This window comes from Carassius gibelio, chromosome B18 (assembly GCF_023724105.1).
Source record: "Carassius gibelio isolate Cgi1373 ecotype wild population from Czech Republic chromosome B18, carGib1.2-hapl.c, whole genome shotgun sequence".
Lineage (NCBI taxonomy): Eukaryota > Metazoa > Chordata > Actinopteri > Cypriniformes > Cyprinidae > Carassius > Carassius gibelio.
Window position 1 is genome coordinate 13,299,478 of NC_068413.1, and position 23,239 is coordinate 13,322,716.

The 23,239-nt window shown below is 38.3% G+C and overlaps 2 protein-coding genes across 4 annotated transcripts in view; one reads left to right on the forward strand and one right to left on the reverse strand.

The window, feature by feature from the left end:
- LOC127977209 (homeobox protein aristaless-like 4) overlaps window positions 1-23,239 on the reverse strand; it is a 539,817-nt gene that overhangs the window by 474,766 nt on the left and 41,812 nt on the right. The gene's annotated exons all lie outside the window — the stretch shown is intronic.
- Window positions 1-23,239, forward strand: part of LOC127977214 (tetraspanin-18) — a 52,650-nt gene that overhangs the window by 15,542 nt on the left and 13,869 nt on the right. Inside the window, exons 1-2 of one of the 2 annotated variants that reach the window (XM_052581943.1) lie at window positions 12,466-12,669; window positions 12,795-12,874. In XM_052581943.1, coding sequence (XP_052437903.1) covers window positions 12,872-12,874 — 3 coding nt within the window. In that variant the 5' untranslated portion in view covers window positions 12,466-12,669; window positions 12,795-12,871. Of the gene's footprint in view, window positions 1-12,465; window positions 12,670-12,794; window positions 12,875-23,239 lie in introns of those variants that run through there. The other variant, XM_052581942.1, reaches the window with a different exon arrangement.

Below are 23,239 nucleotides of genomic sequence, written 5' to 3' on the forward strand. Positions count from 1 at the left end.
TTTCCGCGATGCAGAAAACGCGGAGGGAATCGCGGAATCCAGTCATAAAAACGGAATTTACAGTTTAAAGCGGAATGGCACTCACATCAAATCACAATATGGACTAATCTCTGTAATATTAAGCTGGAACTGTCCATTTAAATCTGTTAATGGATGGAGCAGAAGCGCGACTTCCTTTATCACACACACTGAAGCACACGTGACGCTCGGGGCAATTTCGGCGTCTGCTTTCTCACTAAATAAGGACGTGAACACATGAACAACATCTCCAGAACTGCTCTGAAAGTCACTTCATGAGCATTTGACCGTTTGATTCACATCACGTCACATCACATATACAGAACTGTAAAGGTACATCAACCAGTCAAAATAAAATCTTTGCGCTTGCCAAATTCCCCCGTGTAAATAGCAAATCTGTCATGGCCCGAGCGCAACTGGCTCTTAAAGGGAATGGAAGATGAGACTCTGATTGGTTTATTGCACGTTACGCTCCAAAAAACATTACTCATTAAGAGAATAGGGACAACCTGTTAAGACCATGGGCCCAGGCGCGCCAACCGTTTTTCCGTCATTAAAATAGCAAAAGTGGATTTGGACATGCCCTGAGTGCACCTGCGCCTTGCACTTTACACTTTGCGTTTAGATAGTTAAAATAGGGCATATAGAGTTTTAGCCGGTAATGGCGAATGGCACGGTTGATTGTGTTCACCGACAATGTTTTCTGGAAGTATTCCTGAGCCCGTGTTGTGCTGCAGTGCCGTCTAAGGGCCCGAAAATCATGGGCATCCAGTATGGTTTTTCAGCCTTGACCCTTACGCACAGAGATTGGTCCAGATTCTCTGAATCTTTGGATGATATTATGCACTGTAGATGATGATAACTTCGAACTCTTTGAAATTTTTCTCTGAGAAACTCCTTTCTGAAGGCGACACATCTTTACTTAGTGATTATTTTGACTTCTGTCTGTTCTAGAGACATGTTACAACTTTTTGATAAAGCTCTAATTGGTTTTCTTTTGGAAATATGTTTCAAGTTCATACTGAATGCATTTATGACTGCAAGGAATGTCTGTTTGTGTCAAAATTGTGATTGAAATCGAAATCGCAAAATTGCACAGCTCTAATCCATTGTCACAGCTACGGTGAGATAAATGCACAAAGAAGATGAAGATCAATGCAAATAGTCTTTAATAAATCTACACAAGGGTAAAACAAGTAGGGATGTAGTAGACCAGACAAATACTAACTAAACAGATGGGGACTTAAGTTCATTGGAAGACGATAAGAGACAAGACACATCTTAACTAAATGATACAATCAAACATGAGGGAAAACTATTAGGGACAACGGAGCACATGAGGGATGAAAACACAACAAAAACAGTCCAGAGGTGTGACAGATAGCCCCACTCCCGAAAGGCGCGACCTCGTGCTGCAGGAACAACAAAGGGAGGGATGGATGGGGACTTATGATGAGGACAAAGGAGTGGATATGGAATAGTGACAGGAAGGAAAGGGCTGGCAGGAGGGCAGGCAGACAAATACTGGAGGTTTGGGCAGAGGACGGACATCCGGGAGAAGGACGACCAACAGAGTCCTAGGTAGAGACTATAGAGGGAGGAGTCAAGGAGAAGCCAGGAAGGAGCAGGAGGAGCCAGGGTGGATCAGACGAAAGGAGGAGCCAGGGAGGAGACAGGACGTACTTGGAGAGGCCAGGTGGGACCCATAATGGCAGCCCATGGTGGAGCCAACGGAGGAAGGAGCTACGGTGGAGGAAGGGCTGTCGGCTACAGGGATTCGACAGACAGCATATGGAAGGCCACGGTCTAGCGGGAGTGAGAGAGGACCGAGGTGAAGCTGGAGGGAGGGAGCAGCCTGACAGAGCCAGAGGGACAGAGGTATGAGGGAGCTGGTGGGCCACAGCAGAGAGGAGGGAGCTAGGAGCCATGGTGGAGCCGCTGGATTAAGGCGAGGCAAAGTCCGGGACTTAGAGGCTGGAGGCAGAGACAAGGGATCCTCCAGTCATGACACAAATGGATACTGACAGACGTGTGGCAAAACTGAATAGACAGGGACTTGGTAATCGAGGAAAATAGAAAAGACACACCTGAACTAAATGACACTATCAAACATAAAGGAAAACTAGGTCACGGAGCACATTAGGGATGAAAACAGAACAAAAACAGTCCAGAGGTGTGACACACATACAGTATATATTTTGAAAGTATTTACAAGTACATACATTTATATGTTTATATCATTTATATTATGCAGAAGTATATTTAATAAATAAAAATAACATATTTTTCTTATATAAATGCATGTCTTTGTATGTATATATACGTTATAAATAAACACAGTATAGTCACAAATATTTTGTAAACAAAAACATTTATTTTGGATGTGAATAATCGATAATAATCATTTTACAGCACCACTAACAATGCTTTCAGACACAACCAGAGCTTTAGCAAACCACACAGAGGTGTAGGGGTTAAACAAAATGTTTCCGTTTACGAGTAGATTCCACTGTTGAGCTTCTGCCTGATGAGGCAAATGATTCTGTTCTAAGGCTTGATATGCTTATATCCCAGCATGACTTCTGCTCTCTTTGCTCCTCCGGTCGTGCCCGTGAAATCGACGCAGTGCAGCATTACCATTCAAGCCTCTAGCTATGTCAAATCTCAGTCTAGATCAATTATAGCATCCAGCTTCTCTTTCGAATCTCTGTCTGACAGATGCTGCAGTTTTATATGCATGTATAAAAATCTCATATTCATACATGTGAAATCCACTGATTAGGTGTCTTGAGAGGAATATGTGGGTGGAGAGGGGATAGCAGTCTGGTTTTTTTGTCATTTTTGGGATATATTGAGGTGAACGGATAGATACTTATTTTCAATTTTGTTTTTTAACGAAATAAATACTTTTATTCAGCAAGGATGCATTACATTTTACCAAAATTGACAAGGCTTTCACATTATTAAATAATACATCTAATAAATGCTGTTCTTTTGAAGTTTCAAAGAATACAAAAAAAAAAAAAAAAAAAAATTTCCACAAAAATATAGCATAACTTTTCAATATCTGTAATAATAAGAAATGTTATCCGAGAACCAATTGGAATATTAAAATGATTTCTGAAGGATCATGTGATACTAAAGACTGGAGTAATGAAATGTCAGCTTTGCCATCACAGAGATAAATTACATATTAAATGTATTAAAATAGAAATTTTATTTGAATTTAATAATGTGATATGTAATACTATTTCTCAGTATTACTCTTTTTTATGTATTTTGATCAATTCAATTCAGCCTTATATATTCAGCCTCAAAAAAATATGTATCTTATTTTTAAAAATATATATAATTTAACATTGAATTAGGCTTGTGTATTTACTGTAATATACTGCATCTATGATTTTTCAAGTAAAAAAAATATGAATTACCACTACCAGGTAATTTCCAGTTTTCCAGTATCTATAGGTAATACTTAGTCTCAGCTTCAAACGTCACGCCCACGGACCGTTGACTAAACATCTGATGCATATGGGACAGAAAAGTGGAAACACTTCAGGAGTGTCGAAGGCATCATCGTATTGGTTGAATTATACAGGATTTCCAGGAGACATGTGTGTTGCGTTATTTAACGTAATGGCTGAAAACAAAAATGCTGTGGCACCAAACCACCTAATGAAGGAAGAAAGCCGTGAAGTTTACAACTGTGATGACGAGTGCTTATCAGGATCAACTAAATGCTGGATTCTTAAAAGTATGTGAAGTATTTAAAGTTCACGGCATAGAATCTTTAAAATATGTCATAGAATTTTACTCACCGGTCTGTTATTGTGGCGACATTTCCACGCCCTGAAAGGTGACGCTGAATGAAACGAACTGTGATTGGTGGGGCCTTGGCCAATGGAAGCTGCCATAGATTCCAGACCTTCAGCCGTCACTAGGTAATGCTAGAGAAAATATTTTTTCATAAAAAAGTGTGCCAACTTACAATTTACAACGAAAAACCATAAAAGGAGGTTAACAACTATTAACCCTCTGGAGTCCTTTAACGCATATATGCGTTTTGAGTCATTTTCTCCGGATAACCCCGAAAAGAACTTAAATTACACTCTCAGTTTTAATCGTACAGATAAGAGCAATACATCAATCGAATCTGTAAAGGGTCTACTTTTTTTGGATACAGACATAATAACAAAACACCTTTGTGCACTTATAAAATAAAGATAACAAACAAGGTATGCTGTCTGCAGTCTTTGTCTCCGCTGATCGTCATGTACAAACACGTCATTAAAATGAACTGTAACTCCGTGAATACTCAACGAAGAGATATGAGAGAGATATCTATAGAAAGCCTGAAATGTCTACTTTTAAACTAAATAGGTGCTGCCGAAAACAAATATTCTGATATAAAGTAATCCATATGAAAACAACGCGATGTCTATTTTTCATATCTCCGCTCATTATATCTAATGTGACCATGCCAACTTATAATTTACAACGAAAAACCATAAAAGGAGGTTAACAACTATTAAATGTAAACTTTACCAGAATTCAGCATTAATATCTACTTTTGTCATGCTGTATATTATAATATCTTTGACAAAGTTAATTTGTAATTTTTAATTTGAACTAAAATATCTGTCGATTTCAAATCAAGTTACAAAGGGAACCTTCAACACATTATTTCATTTGAGATCCTTTTTGGCTATGTCCCACTCTCATTCTGTTGTGGTGAAGTGCCATGCTGTTTTCCCATGGTGAATGGGATTACACAGGCAGCAGAGAATGTTTGGTGTTGACACAGCATGCAGCTTGGTTAGTCCTCCAAATCCCCTGCTGTTCCTGAGACCAAACAGCGAAATCTGCTCATTTTTCAAACCAGTTGCTTTAGGAATATGAACTGGATAGAGGAAAGTCCTTGTATTTGTGTAAAGGACTAAATAGTTCTTCCTTTGGTTTTAATTAAGAAAGACTCGGGGAAACAAGTGCTTCGTGTCCAACAGATTCTGCTTTGAATTTTTACGACAGGTTGTGTCAGCACAACTAAATAAACAATGTACACCCTAAGGATGAAATAAGAGAAAGATTAGCACTGCACTACATCTTACCAAAGACACATACTGTAGCTTTTGACTGTGAACATGTATTGCTTTGACTTATAATGAAAAAAAAAATTAAAAGTTCTGTAGACAAGACATCCATGACAGCTATGATGTTTGGCACATCTTTTAACAAGAACCTGATTTTGACAACAGATGTTGGCACATACTTAAGAAACTTGTATTTCGCAGAGCTGAATACATTTCTATGACAGTGATTAAACTTTTTGATTGCTTAACAATATCCTGATGAATTTACAAGAAAACAGAAAATTTGGTTGCCAGAAATTCACTATAAAAATGGTGACATGTTTCATATATTACGAGATGGCATATATAACTTTATTTTATCAAGTTATATAATGTTAATATACCTATTTAATATACCTAGAATTACCAAATCTGCTTTGTACCAATAAATTTACTGATAACCCCCATTATAATCATTGTAAGTGGCCTGTTCTCAAAACTCAACAAATACACTCTCCGAAAAACTGGAATGGTACCCAATTAAAAGATACTAAATTGTTCCATTTAGCCATTAAATGTCTACAGTACAGTTTAGTTACTAATATGCACTTATAAGGTACTAATGTGCAAGAAAATTCCGATATACTACTGGTAATAATAAATAAATAAAACTGAATTATTTAAAATAGAATCATGTGTGCCACATTATTTTAGAGTAAAATTACAAATAATGCAATGTTCAACCATTTACAGTTTTTCACCATATATGGTAGGGTGTCCCACCCACTGTGAGATCTTATTGGTCCAAAATCCTTTTCCTCATAACTACATTAAACTTAATATATAACTCAATTGGAAACAATTGAAAAAAGTTTATTATGGTAATTTTACACCATTTTAATCAAAACTACTCTCTCATCAAATATCTTTCATCATAATGAATCAATAGTCAGTCATTAGGTCATCATTGACAAGATCAGATCATTAACCATGTCTGTTGTTTGCATAACCCTTTCTGAGAGAAAACAGTGGTTTATGGACCGCTTGGTTTGCATGTTAACAACCTTTCTTGTGTCTAATTGGAGAAGCTGACTCCCCCACACCTTTAAGCCCTTTTGGTCCATTCCAACAGTTTTAATCGCTCTGCTTCAAAGGCTTGTTTTGATGCCCTGAACCTTGTCTCTCCCCAGAGACTAAGGTCTCTTTGGCCTTGGGGCCTGAAAAGGGAGATGGAGGTTTTAATGAAAGACAAGAACAGACTGCTTAGAGAAAACACTAAGTATCTGTGTACAGAGCTGGTCATTATCACAGCTCTGAGTGTTGTGCCAGGAGCTGTACCATATGACTCTTTCAACACTTTGAGACCCTTTTTTTTCTCTCCAGGGATTGCACTTAAAGACCCTGTCAGACACCTGCCACAAGGTCAGAGGACACCTGGACGGCTTCTGTCACATTTCAATCAGATGTATCGAACAAGTGTCTGAAGCATTGGAGTTGATTAAATATGTGCTGATGAGTTGATGTGTTTTATCAATAAAGTTCAGAGACGATATCAAGTGTCAGGGAGTATTTTGGGCTCAGTCCAGACATCTGTGAATGCCTATCTTTGAAAAAATATTGGAATATGATACACTTGAAGTATTTAGTATTGAAACGTTACATCTGTGATGTGTCATTGTTTATGAAGTAAATCTCTCAAAATAACTGCTGGAGCTAAACCTAAAAAGGCCCCTCTAAACTATAGTCTCAGCCCCAGGCATGGGCAAAATAATCAAAAATAGTTTTTGAACCTTTTGGCTTTCCATAGTCTAATTAGTGCTTTATGTTTATAAAAGTTTTGTCATTCACTCCTAAGTTGTTTTAAAGGTTCTTTATAAGTACAATGGTTGTTTCTGAGGAAAATTTGTTTTATTTTAAATTGAAATAGTATTTCATAATATTACTGTTTTACCATATTAATCCTTTAATAAATTACGCCTTGGTGAACATAAGAAACTTCTTTCAAAAACATTTAAAACCAAACCGACCCCGAACATTTAAATGGTAGTACAAAGTGCCTGCAATATAATATTTATTATATTGTAATTTGTGAAAATAATAGTTATAGAAGTTTTACTTATCTTAATCATTGAACATAATTACAATAAAAAATGTATTTACTCGCCAACTAATGGATCACACTAGCTGACATGAAAATTATTCCTATTTAAATATTTAATGTTTTTAATTTTTTTATTTGGATGAGTTGGACAATCTATTAGAGGAAGGACGAGAGAAAAAGTGGCATATGCTTTGAATGACTAGACAGTTGGCAAGCTTGGCCATCACATCCTTCCAGAGGGACAGACGTCCTGTAGGATGTGTCACTCATCGTGTATGTGAATAACATAGCATGATCATGGACAGAGAGAGGAAGAGGTAGGGCAGTGAAAGTGTACAGTTTAATGACACATAACAACACGCACATCCTTTATTGCTTACCCTTTGTGGTCATCTAATAGCATTGAACTTTAAGTCATCCTGCATTGTTCAAATTTACTGCAGACTGAAATAAGACCTTTAGAATTGACACAGATAAACATAATGCAGATGCCCTTTGAGCTCTTTTGTTCAAACCCCTTGTTGATTCTAGATGGAGCAAACAATGTTTGCAAGTGTAGAGAACAATTAAAGAGCGCATGGTCCCATCAGACTGTAAGGTCAGAAGAAACAAATCAATTTACCAGGGAATGCCAATCAGTGTACACTGTGGTCGATCTTAAATGCCATTGAATGCCATTGATTTGGGAGTGAAAGAGGTTAGTAAAAGATTTTTTTTTTTTTTGCTGTCTTTGTAAATGTAATCTTGCTTCATGATTGTAGGTATTGTATTTAACTGGAAAATAAATTAAATATCCTGGAAATGGACTGTTGTACTCTTTTGCAGCTTTACTTTCTCCTCCTGTGTGTCGCTATAGAAACAATTGTTGTATAAACGAATGATGTTTTGTGCATGTATTTTTGTAGGGAGTGTAGCGTGCTTGGAGACAAGGGAATTCTAGTCTGCCAGGTCATAGCTGAAACACAGAATTTGTCTACAAAACACTTCTCAAGAAATGTTTTCATTGCGATACTTAAGTTGAAACATGAACATCCTGGATTTTATTATACCTCATAGATGCAATGGATAACACACCGCTTTTTATGTTGTGCTTCTCCCTACATTAATCTACCCTTATTTAGGAAAAATCTGGTGCCGTTTTCAAAAAGCTTTTAGTGCTATCATGAATAATTCTTTTGTGGCCACACTCTTAAAAATAAAGCCATAAGAACCATTTGAGGTTCCCCAAAAAACGAAGGAACCATTGTTTCTTAGTGTGAAGAATATTTTAAAGAGCAGTTTTCCACTTTTGCACAGTGGAAAGTTCCATGGATGTTAAAAGATCTTCATGGAACCACCGAAGAAAACAAAGACCCTTTATTTTTAAGAGTGTGCCAGGAACATCTCAGTTTTAATTGGCTTGTAGCACATTGCAACTAGGAGACACTAGAGCCCCTTTCACACTGCACGTTTGACCCGGCATATTGCCTGAACATTGCCGGGTCGCCTTCTGTGTGAAAGCAACCACGGATGAGCGCTGTGTGAACAAAAGCCAGATCTAATGCCGTGTCGAAGTGATGACGTGCGTTATCGCGCAACTATTTTACTGGCTGTTTTGAAGAAAGATCAACGTTCGCGACAAAAAAAATGTACGCAAACTCTAATGAAGCAGAGATCAGTTTGTTTCTCACTTCCGCGCTGACGCTGAGATCGTTCGCTTGCTTCAGTGAAAGTATAACGTGCCTAACGTTTTCGACTCGTACATTACACGTCATGCCCTGATGTCACGTGTCGTTACGGGATCTTCAAGGGTTGTATGTAAAAGCACGCACATATCCCGGGTAATCACTGGCAGTGTGAAAGTGCAAAAATCTAGCGACCCGGGAACAATTGACGGAACACTTTACTAGGGCTGCAACTAACGATTATTTTGATAATCGATTAATCTGTCGATTATTTTTACGATTAATCGGTTTATGTACTTATATTTTAGTTTTTTCCATTTTTTCCCCAAGTAAATTATTAATAAAGGGTCTTTATCATTCAGCATAGATTTTTAAGAGATTTTAACCATTTTGCATTGTCATATCCTCATCAAAAATATACCTGGAGTTGTTTTATGTTAGTAATCCTTTGTCGAACTCTTCTGCAATCAAAACACTGACCCATACTCTAGCAAAATTCACAAGGAGATTTCAAATATTGTTTTCACCATGGCAGTCCTTAGAGCTCCTAAAGTAGTTTAACATCCCAAACAAAGCTTAAGGAATCTTTGAGAACATATGTTCACGAAGTATAAGGATAAAACAGAATAAAATTGCAGTGCATTGTATTTTATTATTTACTGGGAAAAAGCTTTATAGCTTATGCTGTGAAATTGTAAACAATCCTTCGAAAAAAAGTGCCAATGGCATGAAACCTGAATGGAACTCACAATTTAAAGTAAAATCCATCAGAAGGTTGTCCAGAAAAAAAAAAAAAGGGACACACACAAAAAACCTGCTGTGTGAAAAAGAGCAGTGAATACTTAGAAAAGAAGTGCATTTTACCTCTCTCATTCAGTCATAATTAGGCTGCAAGTCTGAATTATGAACTGGTAAACGACAAACTGATCACATAACATTTTGTAAAGCTTTAAATGTTAACTGTTAAAAAGCAATGTTATCAGCTTTTACGACTAAACATTTGCAAACAACCTTGTACTGGAGAATCTGCACAAATAAAATTCTTATGGGCCGTTCACATATCGCACCTAAAAACGCCTGGAAAACGCTAGTCGCGTCGCTTTCTCCTTCTTTCCAAAGCGCTCGGGCAGAAGCGCCCCTGAGGCGTCTGCCTTTGCTAAGCAACCATGACGTGCTCTCTCCATGACGTGCCCTCTCCATGAAGACCCGGAAATACCAAAAGAATACGCAGTTGTATTTGATGCAGTCCCTACAGGTTCACTTCAAATACTAAAACACATATCATTTACAGATATTAGTGCTGAAGTTAATAGAATTTTTATTGGAGATACAGACATTACAAAGAAAGCATACACCAATAAGTATATTAGAAATCAAATTTCATGTTCAGTTCCACCTGCTGCAAAGTTTTTTTGGTTTTCAACCATGGGTGATTTAAATTGGGAAAAGGCAAATACTATTATTTATAAATATTGTATTAATAATAAAATAAAAGAAGTTTCATTTAAAATTTTACATCAAATTTATCCTGTTAAAGATACGCTAAGAAGATTTAAAATAAACATAGAAGAGTCTTGTGTCTTTTGCCAATCAAATAGGGAGACTATTTTTCATTTATTTTATCACTGTATGTACACAAAAAAATTTTGGTCTGATTTGGAAGAATTTATAATCACAAAATTGAATGTAAACATCAGAATCAATATTTTTGATGTCATGTTATACTTTTATTTATGTGGTTTGTCCAAAAATTTAATTTTTGTTATTCAACTGTTTATTATCTTCGGAAAATACCATATTCACAAATGTAAATGGTCTAATTCACAACCTAGCTTTAATGTATTTCATCTGGACTTTAAAACATATTACAAAACAATAGAAAACATGCAAAATATGAAGGCTACAAGAACATTTCATCTCCTGAAGGAACTGAATATATTTTAATTTTCCCCTTCTATAAATTGATATGTTATTATCCTCTGGTCTGTACATTTCTTTTTTTTGTTGTGCAGGTTGCACAGTAGTTGTAGTGTTCTCTGTACCTATTGTCCTGTGCATTGTTCATAATAAAATTTTGAAAAAAAAAAAAAAAAAAAATGAAGACCCGGAAATTTCAGCAAAGGATAAATGGATGCGGTGTGGACGCGCCTGGAAAAACCAAGGGGCAAGGAACTCGACCGGAAGTTGAAGTCGGGTGGGGGCTGCCATCTTGTAGCAGAACTTCACTTGCGTTAGCATTCCCATTGACTCCCATTCATTTTGGCGTCACTTTGACAGCGTATAACTTTACATCTGAGGCGTTTAAAGACTCTGTTTGTCCATTATTTATTTCTAAAGATACACGACAATGTATAAAGGGCTCCATTACCTTCTATGTTACATTATGGCCCCGTATAAACAGTTTTTGTAAAAAATAGGCTAACGATTGCGTCACAACCACTCGGCTCTCTGTCGCATTACCGTACAGACAGGTGGAGAAGCTCGCAGGCAATTAACTTAATATGGCGTACTGGCGTTACATTTTAAAATACTATACAAAATAATTAATCAGAATACTTACTCCTGCTCACTCACGCCAAAGAACTCCCCGCTCAAGCTCACCGTCTCTGCAAGATTAACGATGGCAGTTTGCACGCACAGCCACTTAGAAGATTTACATCTGGCACACAGGTTGCTGACGTCGTCAAGCTTCGTTTGAGTCTGCGCGTCAGAAACGGAAGTGCTAAAAAACGCTAAAACTGGGCTTCATTTGTCTCAATTGAGTTCCAATGGGGTCGCTGTGTCCATTTCTTTTACTGTCTATGGGAAAAACGGGCGAATCGCACCGCGTGCGTGACGCGAACGCGTCGCTTCCATTATGAGAGTGCATACTGCGCGCCTACATAGGAAATAACGAACTTGAGCACGCAAAAGACACGATATGTGAACGGCCCCTTAAACAGTTCAGTAGTGCAGAGTTTACAGGTTACTCTTCATTTTAAAGGCTCAAAGTAAAGTACTCCCACTTCCCGCTGAATGCTGCAGAGACGCTGTTCGGGAAGCACGTGACATAAAACGAGGCCAGCTATTGGCTATTCGCTACTTCACCTGCTGTACTGGCTGAGTAAAACCTCCGGTGGCTCATTACTGCCACACTTTGGTCACCGCAGATTTGAAATATGCACGAAATGAGCCGCTTATGGCAAATAAAATTTATTTAGCGACGAATCGATTACTAAATTAGTTGACAACTATTTTAATAATCGATTTTAATCGATTCGTTGTTTCAGCTCTACACTTTACCCGTGTATTTGCCGGAATGGCAGTGTGAAAGGGGCTCAAGCGGCAAAACAATATGAATAGCAGAAAGTTAAAGCATTTAGGCTTGTTATCTGCACACAGTTGGTGATCCTCTCCAACAGTGAGAATCGGCTACAGGTAATTAGTTGGGAATGCTGTTTCTAATAAATTATTCATGACCTCCGACACTAATCATGATTAGTAGCACCGAGCATAACAGGCAAAATGCAATCAGTCTAGCGTCATACAATAAAGAGCAATTAACCAAGCAATGGATCTGATAAGTAACGGCAGCCATTAATATTTCACCTTCTTCAGTCGTGGGTTTAGATTGATTAAAGCTAGTTTGATGCTCATTCTGTCCCAGTTCATTTCTTTACTCAAGCTGCAAAGTGAAAAATTCACGCACATGCTGTTTCAGAGTAGTGCACCACAGGGAACGTCATTAATAATGAATCCTCAATCTCGTCGCACTCCAAGATTCATACTTACTACCTGCCCTGTGCAAAGCTTTCCTTTGAGTCTTCAGTGTGGAAGAGTTGAGAGCTGTTTTTCCTCCATCTTGCATGTTTTATTGTGCTTTTGTGGACATGAATTCGCTTTGCTGTTTGCTTGGTGTGATTAAATACGCGCCATAACCTGTGGTTGTGTTTCTTTTCACAGCTAATAAAAACAGACGGAAAGAGAGAACAGGGGCGCTTCATCTTTTGACCTGAATCCTGAACTACATCAAAGAACTCATGGTAGGTGCTTTTGCATATTAACATAAACAGAGTATCTGCATGCTCTTAAAGCGATAGTTCAACTGAAATCGGGCCTCTTTTTGTTTTAAGTTTGGGTTTTAAACATGGTTGATGCTACTTTTTCTTTTCTGCAGTTTCTATTTACCCTATTTCAAATAGCCAACTTTGTTTGCAAAGGCAGTTTTCACTTACTCTGCCCACTATTGCTCAGATATTTTTTTATTTAGTACCACAGAGAATAAAGTCACAAGTGTAAAGTCACATTAACACATACATATCTGTAGTATTTCATAGGCAATTCTGTGCCTATTTCTTTTCACATCAATAGTTACAATGTATGAATTCACTTCCAAACCAAGCAGCTTTCTGTTGGTGAGTGGTACAAGTTCATGTGAGCAACTAGGACCTGTTTTGAAAATCTGCATGGTGAAATCTTTCACTCTAATGGAAAGTTCCTGGTCGCATTGATTCTTACTAAAATGAATGGATTGTGCCCTTGAAAGTGTATAACTGCACATTAACACAAAAGGTTACGTTTTGAAGAATCTTTACACTGCTCTTTGCCATTCAGTGTAAAAAAAAAAAATGCTCAAAAAGAATGTTCTTCTATAACTTGTGTAATAGCTTCAGAGTGTTTTGAAATCACTCCATAGTTCTGTGTGAAGAAAAGGCTCAAATTAAAAATATCTCCAGTTCTCTGCAACACAGATTTCATTCTCCGTTCATTCCAACTCTGTTGTCACATTCGGCTACAACACAATTGTATTTGGTGTCAAGGACGTCAAACCTGGTGCATTTTTTAATGTCAATGTAAATTCAAATAAGATTTCAGAGCTATGGCAGAAGGGGACATTTTCTTTCAATAACAACCCGTTCCTTAAACAAAGGTGACATATGACTTCAGAAGTCTTATATGAAACCACTTTTATGGTGACTTTATGTAACAATTTTTACAGTTTGATAGACATTGTCATATTGTATGGAAAATGTGAAATAATAATTCACAAATTTTCATTTCTTGTATTGTGCATTAAATACATGCTCTCTTTGTGCTTTGTCTTCCTCTTCACAGCTATGATAATCAAAATCAATACGTTTTGCATTTTTCCAGTGCAGATTGGATTTGCTCAATTCAGGGCAGTGATTTTGCTAAACATATTAATTGCTTTGTAAAATCACCAATCAATACAACATTAATCCAGTACATGCAAGGAATTTCTGCCTCTTTCACACAGTGCACTTTTCATGCACCATATCTAGCAGATAACTTCATTAAAAAGGAAATGCTGCAAAAAAATGAACTGAGTGGGAATGCAGTGAAATCATTATGTTGACAAGTGTTGTTAGGCTGGTGGAGGGCTGTTGGTGCACAAAGCCATTGTGACACTGTCAACAGCAGGGAGGTGATTGTCATATACTGAAGCGGCATCTTTTATTTCTCTGTCATAGCTGGGCTCCGGTCTTTGTGGGGAACTGATTTGCATTAAAACTCAGCGCATTAAAATTCCACACACATACCAGCAAAACACATACGTGGTGCTCAGAGTTAAAGGTCCCGTTGACAGAGATGCATCAACCGCTCCGTTCACCCTCTAAAGCCAACCCTCAAATGCCAAATAAGCAAAATGCCATGTTTATGAAGATTTGTGGTTTGACTTTTATTTTTTGCCCTTAGTGGCTGCTTTGGTAAAGAAAGCATCTGCAAAGATGGTTATGAAAATCACCCGTCCTGTATTTATTGAGGAAGCTGTCATGCCGCAGACAGTTTCTAAAGTTAAACTGATGGTGCTTCATAACAGATGGTATCTCTCCATAATAATCATCTCCACGCCATCCATCTATAACAATGCTGGAGATTGGAGCTCTCAAGTGGCCACTTCAAACAGGGAGTCTGATGCTGTGTAATGGTGTCTGTAATTTCTAAATTTTCACATCAATATTTTCACATTAATCATCCAGGACTCATTCACACTGTACCTTAATGTAGGAGCTCAATACACATTTAATTCTGTTCATTTCAACTTCAATTATTATTCTCTCAGATCCATGTATAGTGAAATGCAAGGGGAGGCTAGCATATCTCCTTAAGAACAATGTCCAGTCAGTTAATGATAAATCGTAACATGTTTAGAAAATAATTTCACATGCATGATGTGTCATCCACCTTTTTTTTTTGTTAAGAGAAACAAATGGAAACATTTGCTAATATAGTTGTTACAAATAATTGAAAAGCATGTGTCATGTTTCCCCCCCATTTAGGAAAGATGAAGCACTTCCTGTGGCAATAACCCATCTGTTCCAGCTGTCATTTGATTTTTATACTATATATATATATATATATATATATATATATATATATATATATATATATATATATATATATATATATATATATTAGGGGTGTAACGGTTCACAAAATTCACGGTTCGGTTCGATACGATACACTGATGTCACGGTTCGGTTCGGTTCGGTTCGATACGTTTTAGATACAGCAAAATGTAAAAACATCTCAACTTTTCAGAATGCCGCAAGCGCACCGCGGGTCATGTGACAAGAACCAACTAATCAGCTTCATCCTTTCCCGTAACAACGTTGAGAGCTCAGCCAAGATGAAGGAACAGCTGATCATAGTTGTATATGGATTGCAATTTTGAAATAAATTCAGTAGCAGAGCTACTGCAAGCGATTTTTAGAGCTGCAAATCCATTTATCCTTCGCTGAAATTTCCGCGTCTCATGGAGAGAGCACGTCATTGTTGCTTAGCAAAGACAGACGCCTCATGAGCGCTTCTGCCCGAGCGCTTTGCAAAGGAGGAGAAAGACGCGCTTAGCGTTTTCCATGCGTTTTTAGGCACGATATGTGAACGGCCCCTAAGGCGCTCGCTCACTCAACACGCGCTGAAGGCTCGTTGCAAAATGTCTAATGCATTTAACAGACCAGAAATATAAGATCCTAAAATAACCAACAGGTCTGGTGTTTGGGTTGGATTCCCTGTAAGCTATAGTGTCTAAATGCTGCAGGGATAGTTTGCTGCGTGCATGTTTCTCCTTTTTTTCGTCTTTTCCCAGATAGTACTGACGCATATATCCCAGATATTACCGCTGTTTTTTTTTTTGTTTTTTTTTGTAATCCCGCTGGTGTACCCTGTCATGTTGCAGATGCGACATACCGTTGTTTTTTTATCCACCACTCTCTTGCCATCACCATTATAGCTTAAAGGGAATCCAAAGTGCACCCAAACACCAGACCTGTTGGTTATTGGAGGATCTTCTCATTTCTAGTCTGTTAAACGCATTGGCTATTTTGCAACGAGCCTTCAGCGTGTACTGAGTGAGCGAGCGCCTGCTGAGTAGCCTAACATAAACATATAAGATGGTGTTTTTTTCTTCTTCGGGAGTGTCAGGGGCGTTGCCTGTTACGTTGTTTGGGTTATTGGGCTACCTTGTTGAACGCATATCATTATATTTCTTTCTCTCTCTTTTTTTTTTTTTTTCAAATATAATTAATTACTCCAACGAACCGTTCGGTATACATAATGCGTACCGCGTACCGAACCGAAAGCGTCGTACCGAACGGTTCAATACGAATACGCGTATCGTTACACCCCTAATATATATATATATATATATATATATATATATATATATATATATATATATATATATATATATATATTATATTCATCTTAACCATTTAGTTTGATCAATATGAATAATGATTCACAAATAACAGTCAAGTAAATAAATCTAAAAACATATATATTTGTTAAAATTACATACAATGAAGTGTGGATGTCCCAATGACAATAATAACTAAGAAATGTCCACTCTCAATACCACCACTGAGGTGCCCCTGAGCAACTTTTCCCCGGGCGCTGCAGCAGAAATGGCTGCCCACTGCTCCGAGTATGGGACACCATACTTGGCTGTATGTCATGTCACTTTCTTTCTTCTTCTTTCTAAGTATAGTTATACAAGTAAATTTTGACCTTGTGGGGGATTTTCTTTTTGGTCCCCATGAGGAAACAAGCTTATAAATCATACAGAATGAAATTTCATGGGTTCACTTTCATATAATAAACAGAGTAAAGGTTATACATGTTTGGCACTCTGTCAGGGGAGAGGGCTCCGAGCTTGGTAATTCTTCCCGAACCCCGGAAGACACCCCCTCTTTCCGGGGAGAGGGTATTTCCCTGAACTCGGTATTTGCCTGAACACAGAGAGCTCCTCCCCAGGTTAGGACAGAAATAGTTGCAAGTGCAGGGAAGGGGTGGCGGAGGGATGCTGGAAAACTGTCAAGGAACAGAGGTAAGCCTGCTGTGTATATTTACATACACCTCTTACCTTGTCATGGAGAGTCCCCTCAAAATATGGAAGCCAGTGTGTGTGTGTGTGTGTGTGTTTGTGTGTGCATGCGAGTGTGTGTGCATGATCAAGAGGAAAATTTAATGTGGGGACAGCATCTTACCCCTTCTTACCCCACAATGCTTAGATGTGGATCAGTGGATTCAAAATCAAATAGGACATTTTTACCCTTTTTGTTGTGTAATGGGTATACCATGGAGATTCCGGGATCTTTTCCTATTTAGGACATCTTTCAAGATAAGGCTGTTAGAAAAAAGTAAACAGTCTGTTCTGTGAGCTCTTTGTCACTGGAGAAGCACATGATTTGAGTTAATATGTTTATTGTGGAGCAAATCCTTCAGAAATGTAATGTTGCTTGAAGGAAAGCATCTTTTCATAACGCATACCAAGATTAAAATTCCCATGCGTTTTCTAATAACTATATCACTGTCATCTTCTGTCTGCATTTATGTTTATATCTGTCATCACCAAGCATATGCACTAAGGGACTGATTCAACACAGAGTGTCAACAAACTCCATATTTCACGGCAGACCAGAGGTCCTCCTCCAGATGGCATGTTTGACAGGCCTGTGAGTGATCACTCATTAGACAAATGCTAGTCCAAGCTGTGCTCCATCTGCAGAAGGCTGCCGCTTTCCATGTTTGCTCTGACAGGAACTGGTGTTAAGTGGATACACCAGACACCAGTCTAGAAACAAAGGGCTGTCCACCTATACCAACCCCCACCATTTTAGCTTAGACTCTAGAAGTCAAGCCATCAAAAAATATGCTGAAATCCCTCCCTTTTGCTTTGTAGTTCTATATTTATCTTCTTGGCTAAAATACAATTTCCCTGTTTCCAACATCAGCCAAGATGTAAGATATGAACTTCAGAGCTCAAATGTGGGGGATTGGACTGTTTGAACTTCACATTCTTGAGTTTGTGTGATGTTTGGAAAGAGGTGAGAAGAAGGGGAGAAGATGTTTGCCCTGTAGGACTTGTGGACTTTTGATTATTTTGCGTTGACATGCCGAACACCGAGTTTGTGGTTCAACTTTCCACATGTGTTTCATCCTTCTAATAACAATTCAGCACTACTGCAAACTTCACTTTTAAGGTCAGGCCAGTTTGACTGCAAACATTTGTAGGAAACCAACTGACATACAATAATTAACTAGGACACATTCACACTGACACTAAAGCCCCTTTCACACTGCACGTTGGACCCGGAAAATTGCCGGGTCGCATTCTGTGTGAAAGCAAACACGTCCCAGGATTGATTCCGGGATTGAACCCGGGTCGGGGACCTAGTAACATTGCCGGGTTTAGTCCCAGGATTGATTCCGGGATTGAACCCGGGTCGGGGACCTAGTAACATTGCCGGGTATAGTCCCGGAATGAGCGCCGTGTGATCAAAAGCCAGAACTAATGCCGTAAAGTGATGTCGTAGTGATGACGCACGTTATCGCGCGAGTGTTTTGAAGGCAGATCAGCTTTCGCAATAAAAAAATATGTGCAAACTGTAACGAAGCAGAGATCAGTTAGTTTCTCACTTTCCCCGCTGATGCTGAGATCGTTCGCCAGCTTCAGTGAAAGTTAACGTGCCTAGTGCTTTCGAATCGTACATTACACGTCACATCCAAATGTCACGTGTGTTTACGGGACCTTAACGGGTTGTGTGTGAATGCACGCACATATTCCAGGTAATCACTGGCAGTGTAAATGTGCAAAAGCTAGCGACCCGGGAACAATTGCCGGGACACTTTTCCCGTGTATTTTCCGGAATTGCAGTGTGAAAGGGGCTTAAATAGCGTCAAGCTAGGGCTGTTTGTTGCTGGAAGTTTTTTTTTTGTTGTTGTTGGTTGCTGTATCAGTTGGTGAATCACTGCATTCCCACGTAGCTCATTAGCATACTGTTGAAATTTTATTGCACTGCCATAAATTGAAATTGGGGGCAGCTGTGGCCCAATGGTTAGAGAGTTGGGCTTGTAACCTGATGGTTGCAGGTTCGAGTCTCGGTGCTGGCAGGAGTTGTAGGTGGGGGGAGTGAATGAACAGCGCTCCCTTCCACCCTCAATACCCATGGCTGAAGTGCCCTTGAGCAAGGCACTGAAACCCCAATTGATCCCCGCCGGTGGAAAAAATAGCTGCCCACTTCTCCGGGTGTGTGTGCACTTGAATGGGTTAAATGCAGAGCACCAATTCTGAGTATTGTTTACCATATTGGCAAATGTCATGACTTTCACTTTTTCACTTTTGCTGTTGTTCATGTCTTTGCAAACAGTCTGTGAAATTTTTTAGTTCTCTATTCATGTGCTCTTAATCAATGATGTATCTTTAGCAGGCTGATGAGGACAGAGATCCATTGTCATTGTGGAAAATATTTTCTTTCATTTTATTTGTGGTTTTGAGGTTCAGAGTTCATGGGAACATTCCCTAAAATGGCACTTCATTCACTTTTGGACATTCATTGTCCAGCTTATATTAGATTCAATGTGGGATGCTTTGTGCAATTGCTTTTTCAAGACCAAAATTATTACATTATCCTCGTGTAAGAACTCAAAATTGTTTTATTAGTATGTCACTTGGCGGATTTAATAATTTAAAGAAATGCTAAGAAAGTGTTGCCTAAATAACCAGTTACAAGTGACTTGAGGTTTAATTTAATAAAAAGGGAAAGTCCAGTGCCATGGGAAATCCCTACTGTACTAATGAACTATTGTTGATGTGATCACACTCACTGTGAGACAAGAAATCCAAACTGTTGAAAGACAAGAAAGAGGTTGTGAAGACAAAAGAGAAAGACTTCAACCGATCAATGTCTTATCGATCTTGCTGAGCTAGTGATCTTCTCCATCTGGGATTGATAACTTCACCAGAGCAGCAGATATAAGCGCATGGATCGCAGAATTTAAACTGTGTTTTCTTTAATCTGACAACAAAGAATGTTTCTGAGTTGCGATGTCTGTGAAGTTATTAGGTTTTGTATTGACCCCATTCAGCATTTCAGTAGTAAATTCATTATATAAAATACCTTGGCTGTCATAACTCATACAGGAAGCTGCGGGTTGACAATTTTCTATAGATTTCCTCTTTAATTTTCTGTACTTCACCAGCAGTGGCCATTTCCCCAAGTCCACTGGGTTTCTTTTCTCAGCGAATGCGGCATTCATTGACCTTCTGACAAAGATGAAGTGGCTTTATTCATCTGAAACCTGCACCTGCATCTTAACAATGATCTCTGTAATGAACTCTATTTCTCACTACAGAACATTTCAGAAAGCTTATTACACACAATCTCACATCAGATGTTCAATAACCAAGTGCGATTGTAAATGTAGTTCACTTGAATGCTAATTATTATAGTTACACAATAGTAGTGAATCAGTCCTAAAGCACTGGGACTATTCACATTTGTATTGCTCTACTTGTTTGTGTTTGTATGTTCCAGAGAGACTGACAGTTTATTGGTGGGGATTTTTCAGTGAACTGTTACTTCAGTATGCCAGTAAGTGACAGTAGTTGATAAGTGATTGTGTTTATGAGAAAGTTACTTGAGTCAAACATTCAACTGATTTGTTCAAAAATGTTTCATTAAGGAATTAAACAAGACTTTATTAGTGAGTCATAGAATCATTCCATCAACCAATTAGTTCAGGAAAAAATGCTGACGTGCTCAGGAACTAATCAGTAGACTGTCTTTATGAGTGAGTCGTTTATTCATTCATTCAACCGATTTGTTAAAAAATGCTGCAGTATTCTGTACTCTATAGAAAAACTATTATTTTAAAGACCAAGGTTTTCATTCCCCTGTTGAACAAAAACAGCATATGCTGGTTAGGTTTTGAAGCATTGCAGCTGGTTGGAGGTGGTTTAAGCTGGTCCTTAGCTGGTTATAAACTAGTTTAAGCTGGTCATGAGCTGGTCCTGATCCTAAGCAACTAGCCCCTGCTCAGGACCAGCTCCTGACCTGCTTCTAACCAACTCATGACCAAAGTGATCAAAAGTGCCCAGATGAACCAATGCTTCTGCTGAGATTCTGAAGTGCGTATACAGTGCTTCTAAGCTTTTTATCCCATGAGGCCACAGGAGAGGATTTGTGAATATTACTAAAGCGAAATAACTACCGCTGAATTACATTCATACTAAATAGAACATACTTTTAAAATTATCATGAAGTACTTATTCAAAGGAAGTACCTACTCATATAATATACGCTTTTGGATGCAGCCTTGGTCATTGAACCATTAATTTGCCGTATTTTCTGGAGTATAAGTCACACTTTTTTTCATAGTTTGGCTGGTCCTGCGACTTATAGTCAGGCGCGACTTATTTATAAAAATGTATTTGACATGAACCAAGAGAAATGAACTAAAAATGAATCAAGAGAAAACATTACCGTCTACAGCCGCGAGAGGGCGCTCTATGCCGCTCTATGCCGCTCAGTGCTCTTGTAGTCTACAGTGAAAATATAGAGCGCCCACTCGCGGCTGTAGACGGTAATGTTTTCTCTTTGTAATTGGTTCGAAATAAATGCGACTAATAGTCCGGTGTGACTTATATATGTTTTTTTGGACTGATGCGACTTATACTCAGGTGCGACTTATAGTCCGAAAAATACGGTAACCTATTCATTCATAAATGCCTATTCATTTAGAAACTGTGTTGCTTGGAGGTGCTTTGTTTGGCTCTGTTTGTATTGGCTGAGCAAAAACAGACTAAGTAAGCAACAAAATTGTGCTTAAAATGTAGTTCGCACAATACTACCATGTTGTTTACTGAATTTTTGTATGAAAGCAACATAATCCTCACGATCATCCCTTTTTTGTCTGAATAACATCAAGTTATATTTTTTGTTTCACTGGAGGCTTTTTCTAAATATCTAAATCAGGTCATTGTTCTTGAGTCAGCTGGTCTAATGAATGAGCTTTGGCACTGCAGGCCTTTTGTGTCCAATTCAACCTTTAATTTCTCCTTCAAAGGACAAGAAATCCATCGGTTCTTATCACTTGTCTTATCCAAATGATCACTGATGAACCACTAAAAGCTTTAGGCTCATTATAGACAGAAGTTTTCATTAATTATACAGCCAAATATGGCAGTTAGTCATTACTGTGTTCCCTGATACATATGAGGTACCTGCCCTCTTTATGAACATGCTATAACTGCTTTAACTTATGCAGACTTCAAAGCTGAGAAGCATGTGACTTATTCTGCCCTATTTGGAGGTTTATTAAGGGACTATATATATATGCCTGCTGTGTAGATCATGCTGTTGAACCCCTTCCCCTAACACAGCTAGAATGTTTTCCAGTTTCACGTGTATTATAAAAATGTCTACACGGAAAATTAGATTTGCTGAATTTTCCTGAATGGAGCACTATTGATGTACTCACACACTCACACAGACATAAGCGTATTTGTCACTAGCTGTTCAAGCTGTGCATTGAAAAGAACAATTAGGAGTCATCTGATTCACTTAGGGTGAAGAAGTTCAGTGCTCTTGTGAATCCTGCGTTTCATGCTATATTGCTCTTTATGTATGCAAGCTCATGGTTGATGGGGGAGAGCTGACCAGCACACACTGTGTCCTTGTCCTTCAGCTAATGATCCTGTCCCAGTTAGTAGAATGACTAAACCAGTGGATTAATCATGTTAAAAGTGTCAACTTCAAGGAGAGTCTCTTCAACCTATTTTTTTTTAAAAAGTGTGGTCTTTTAAAGGAAGATCTCAGGTGAGGATAAATGACTTTTAGCTTGCAAACTTGATTTTTGTTATTTTCCAAAGGATATGTGAGTGCTAATTGCTTTTGTAAAACTCTGGTATGGTTGTGGTTGCTAAGGTTTTCACATAGTTTCTAGTTTCTAAGGTGATTACATACTGGCCAATGCTAATTTACAAATTCACAATTTTTACATTGAAATAGACCATTCATAAAATACATAAACATTCCAAGGACATTTAATTTGTGCATGTGTGTGATTTTGGGGGAATATGCACCCTAGTGTCAAAGAGTGAA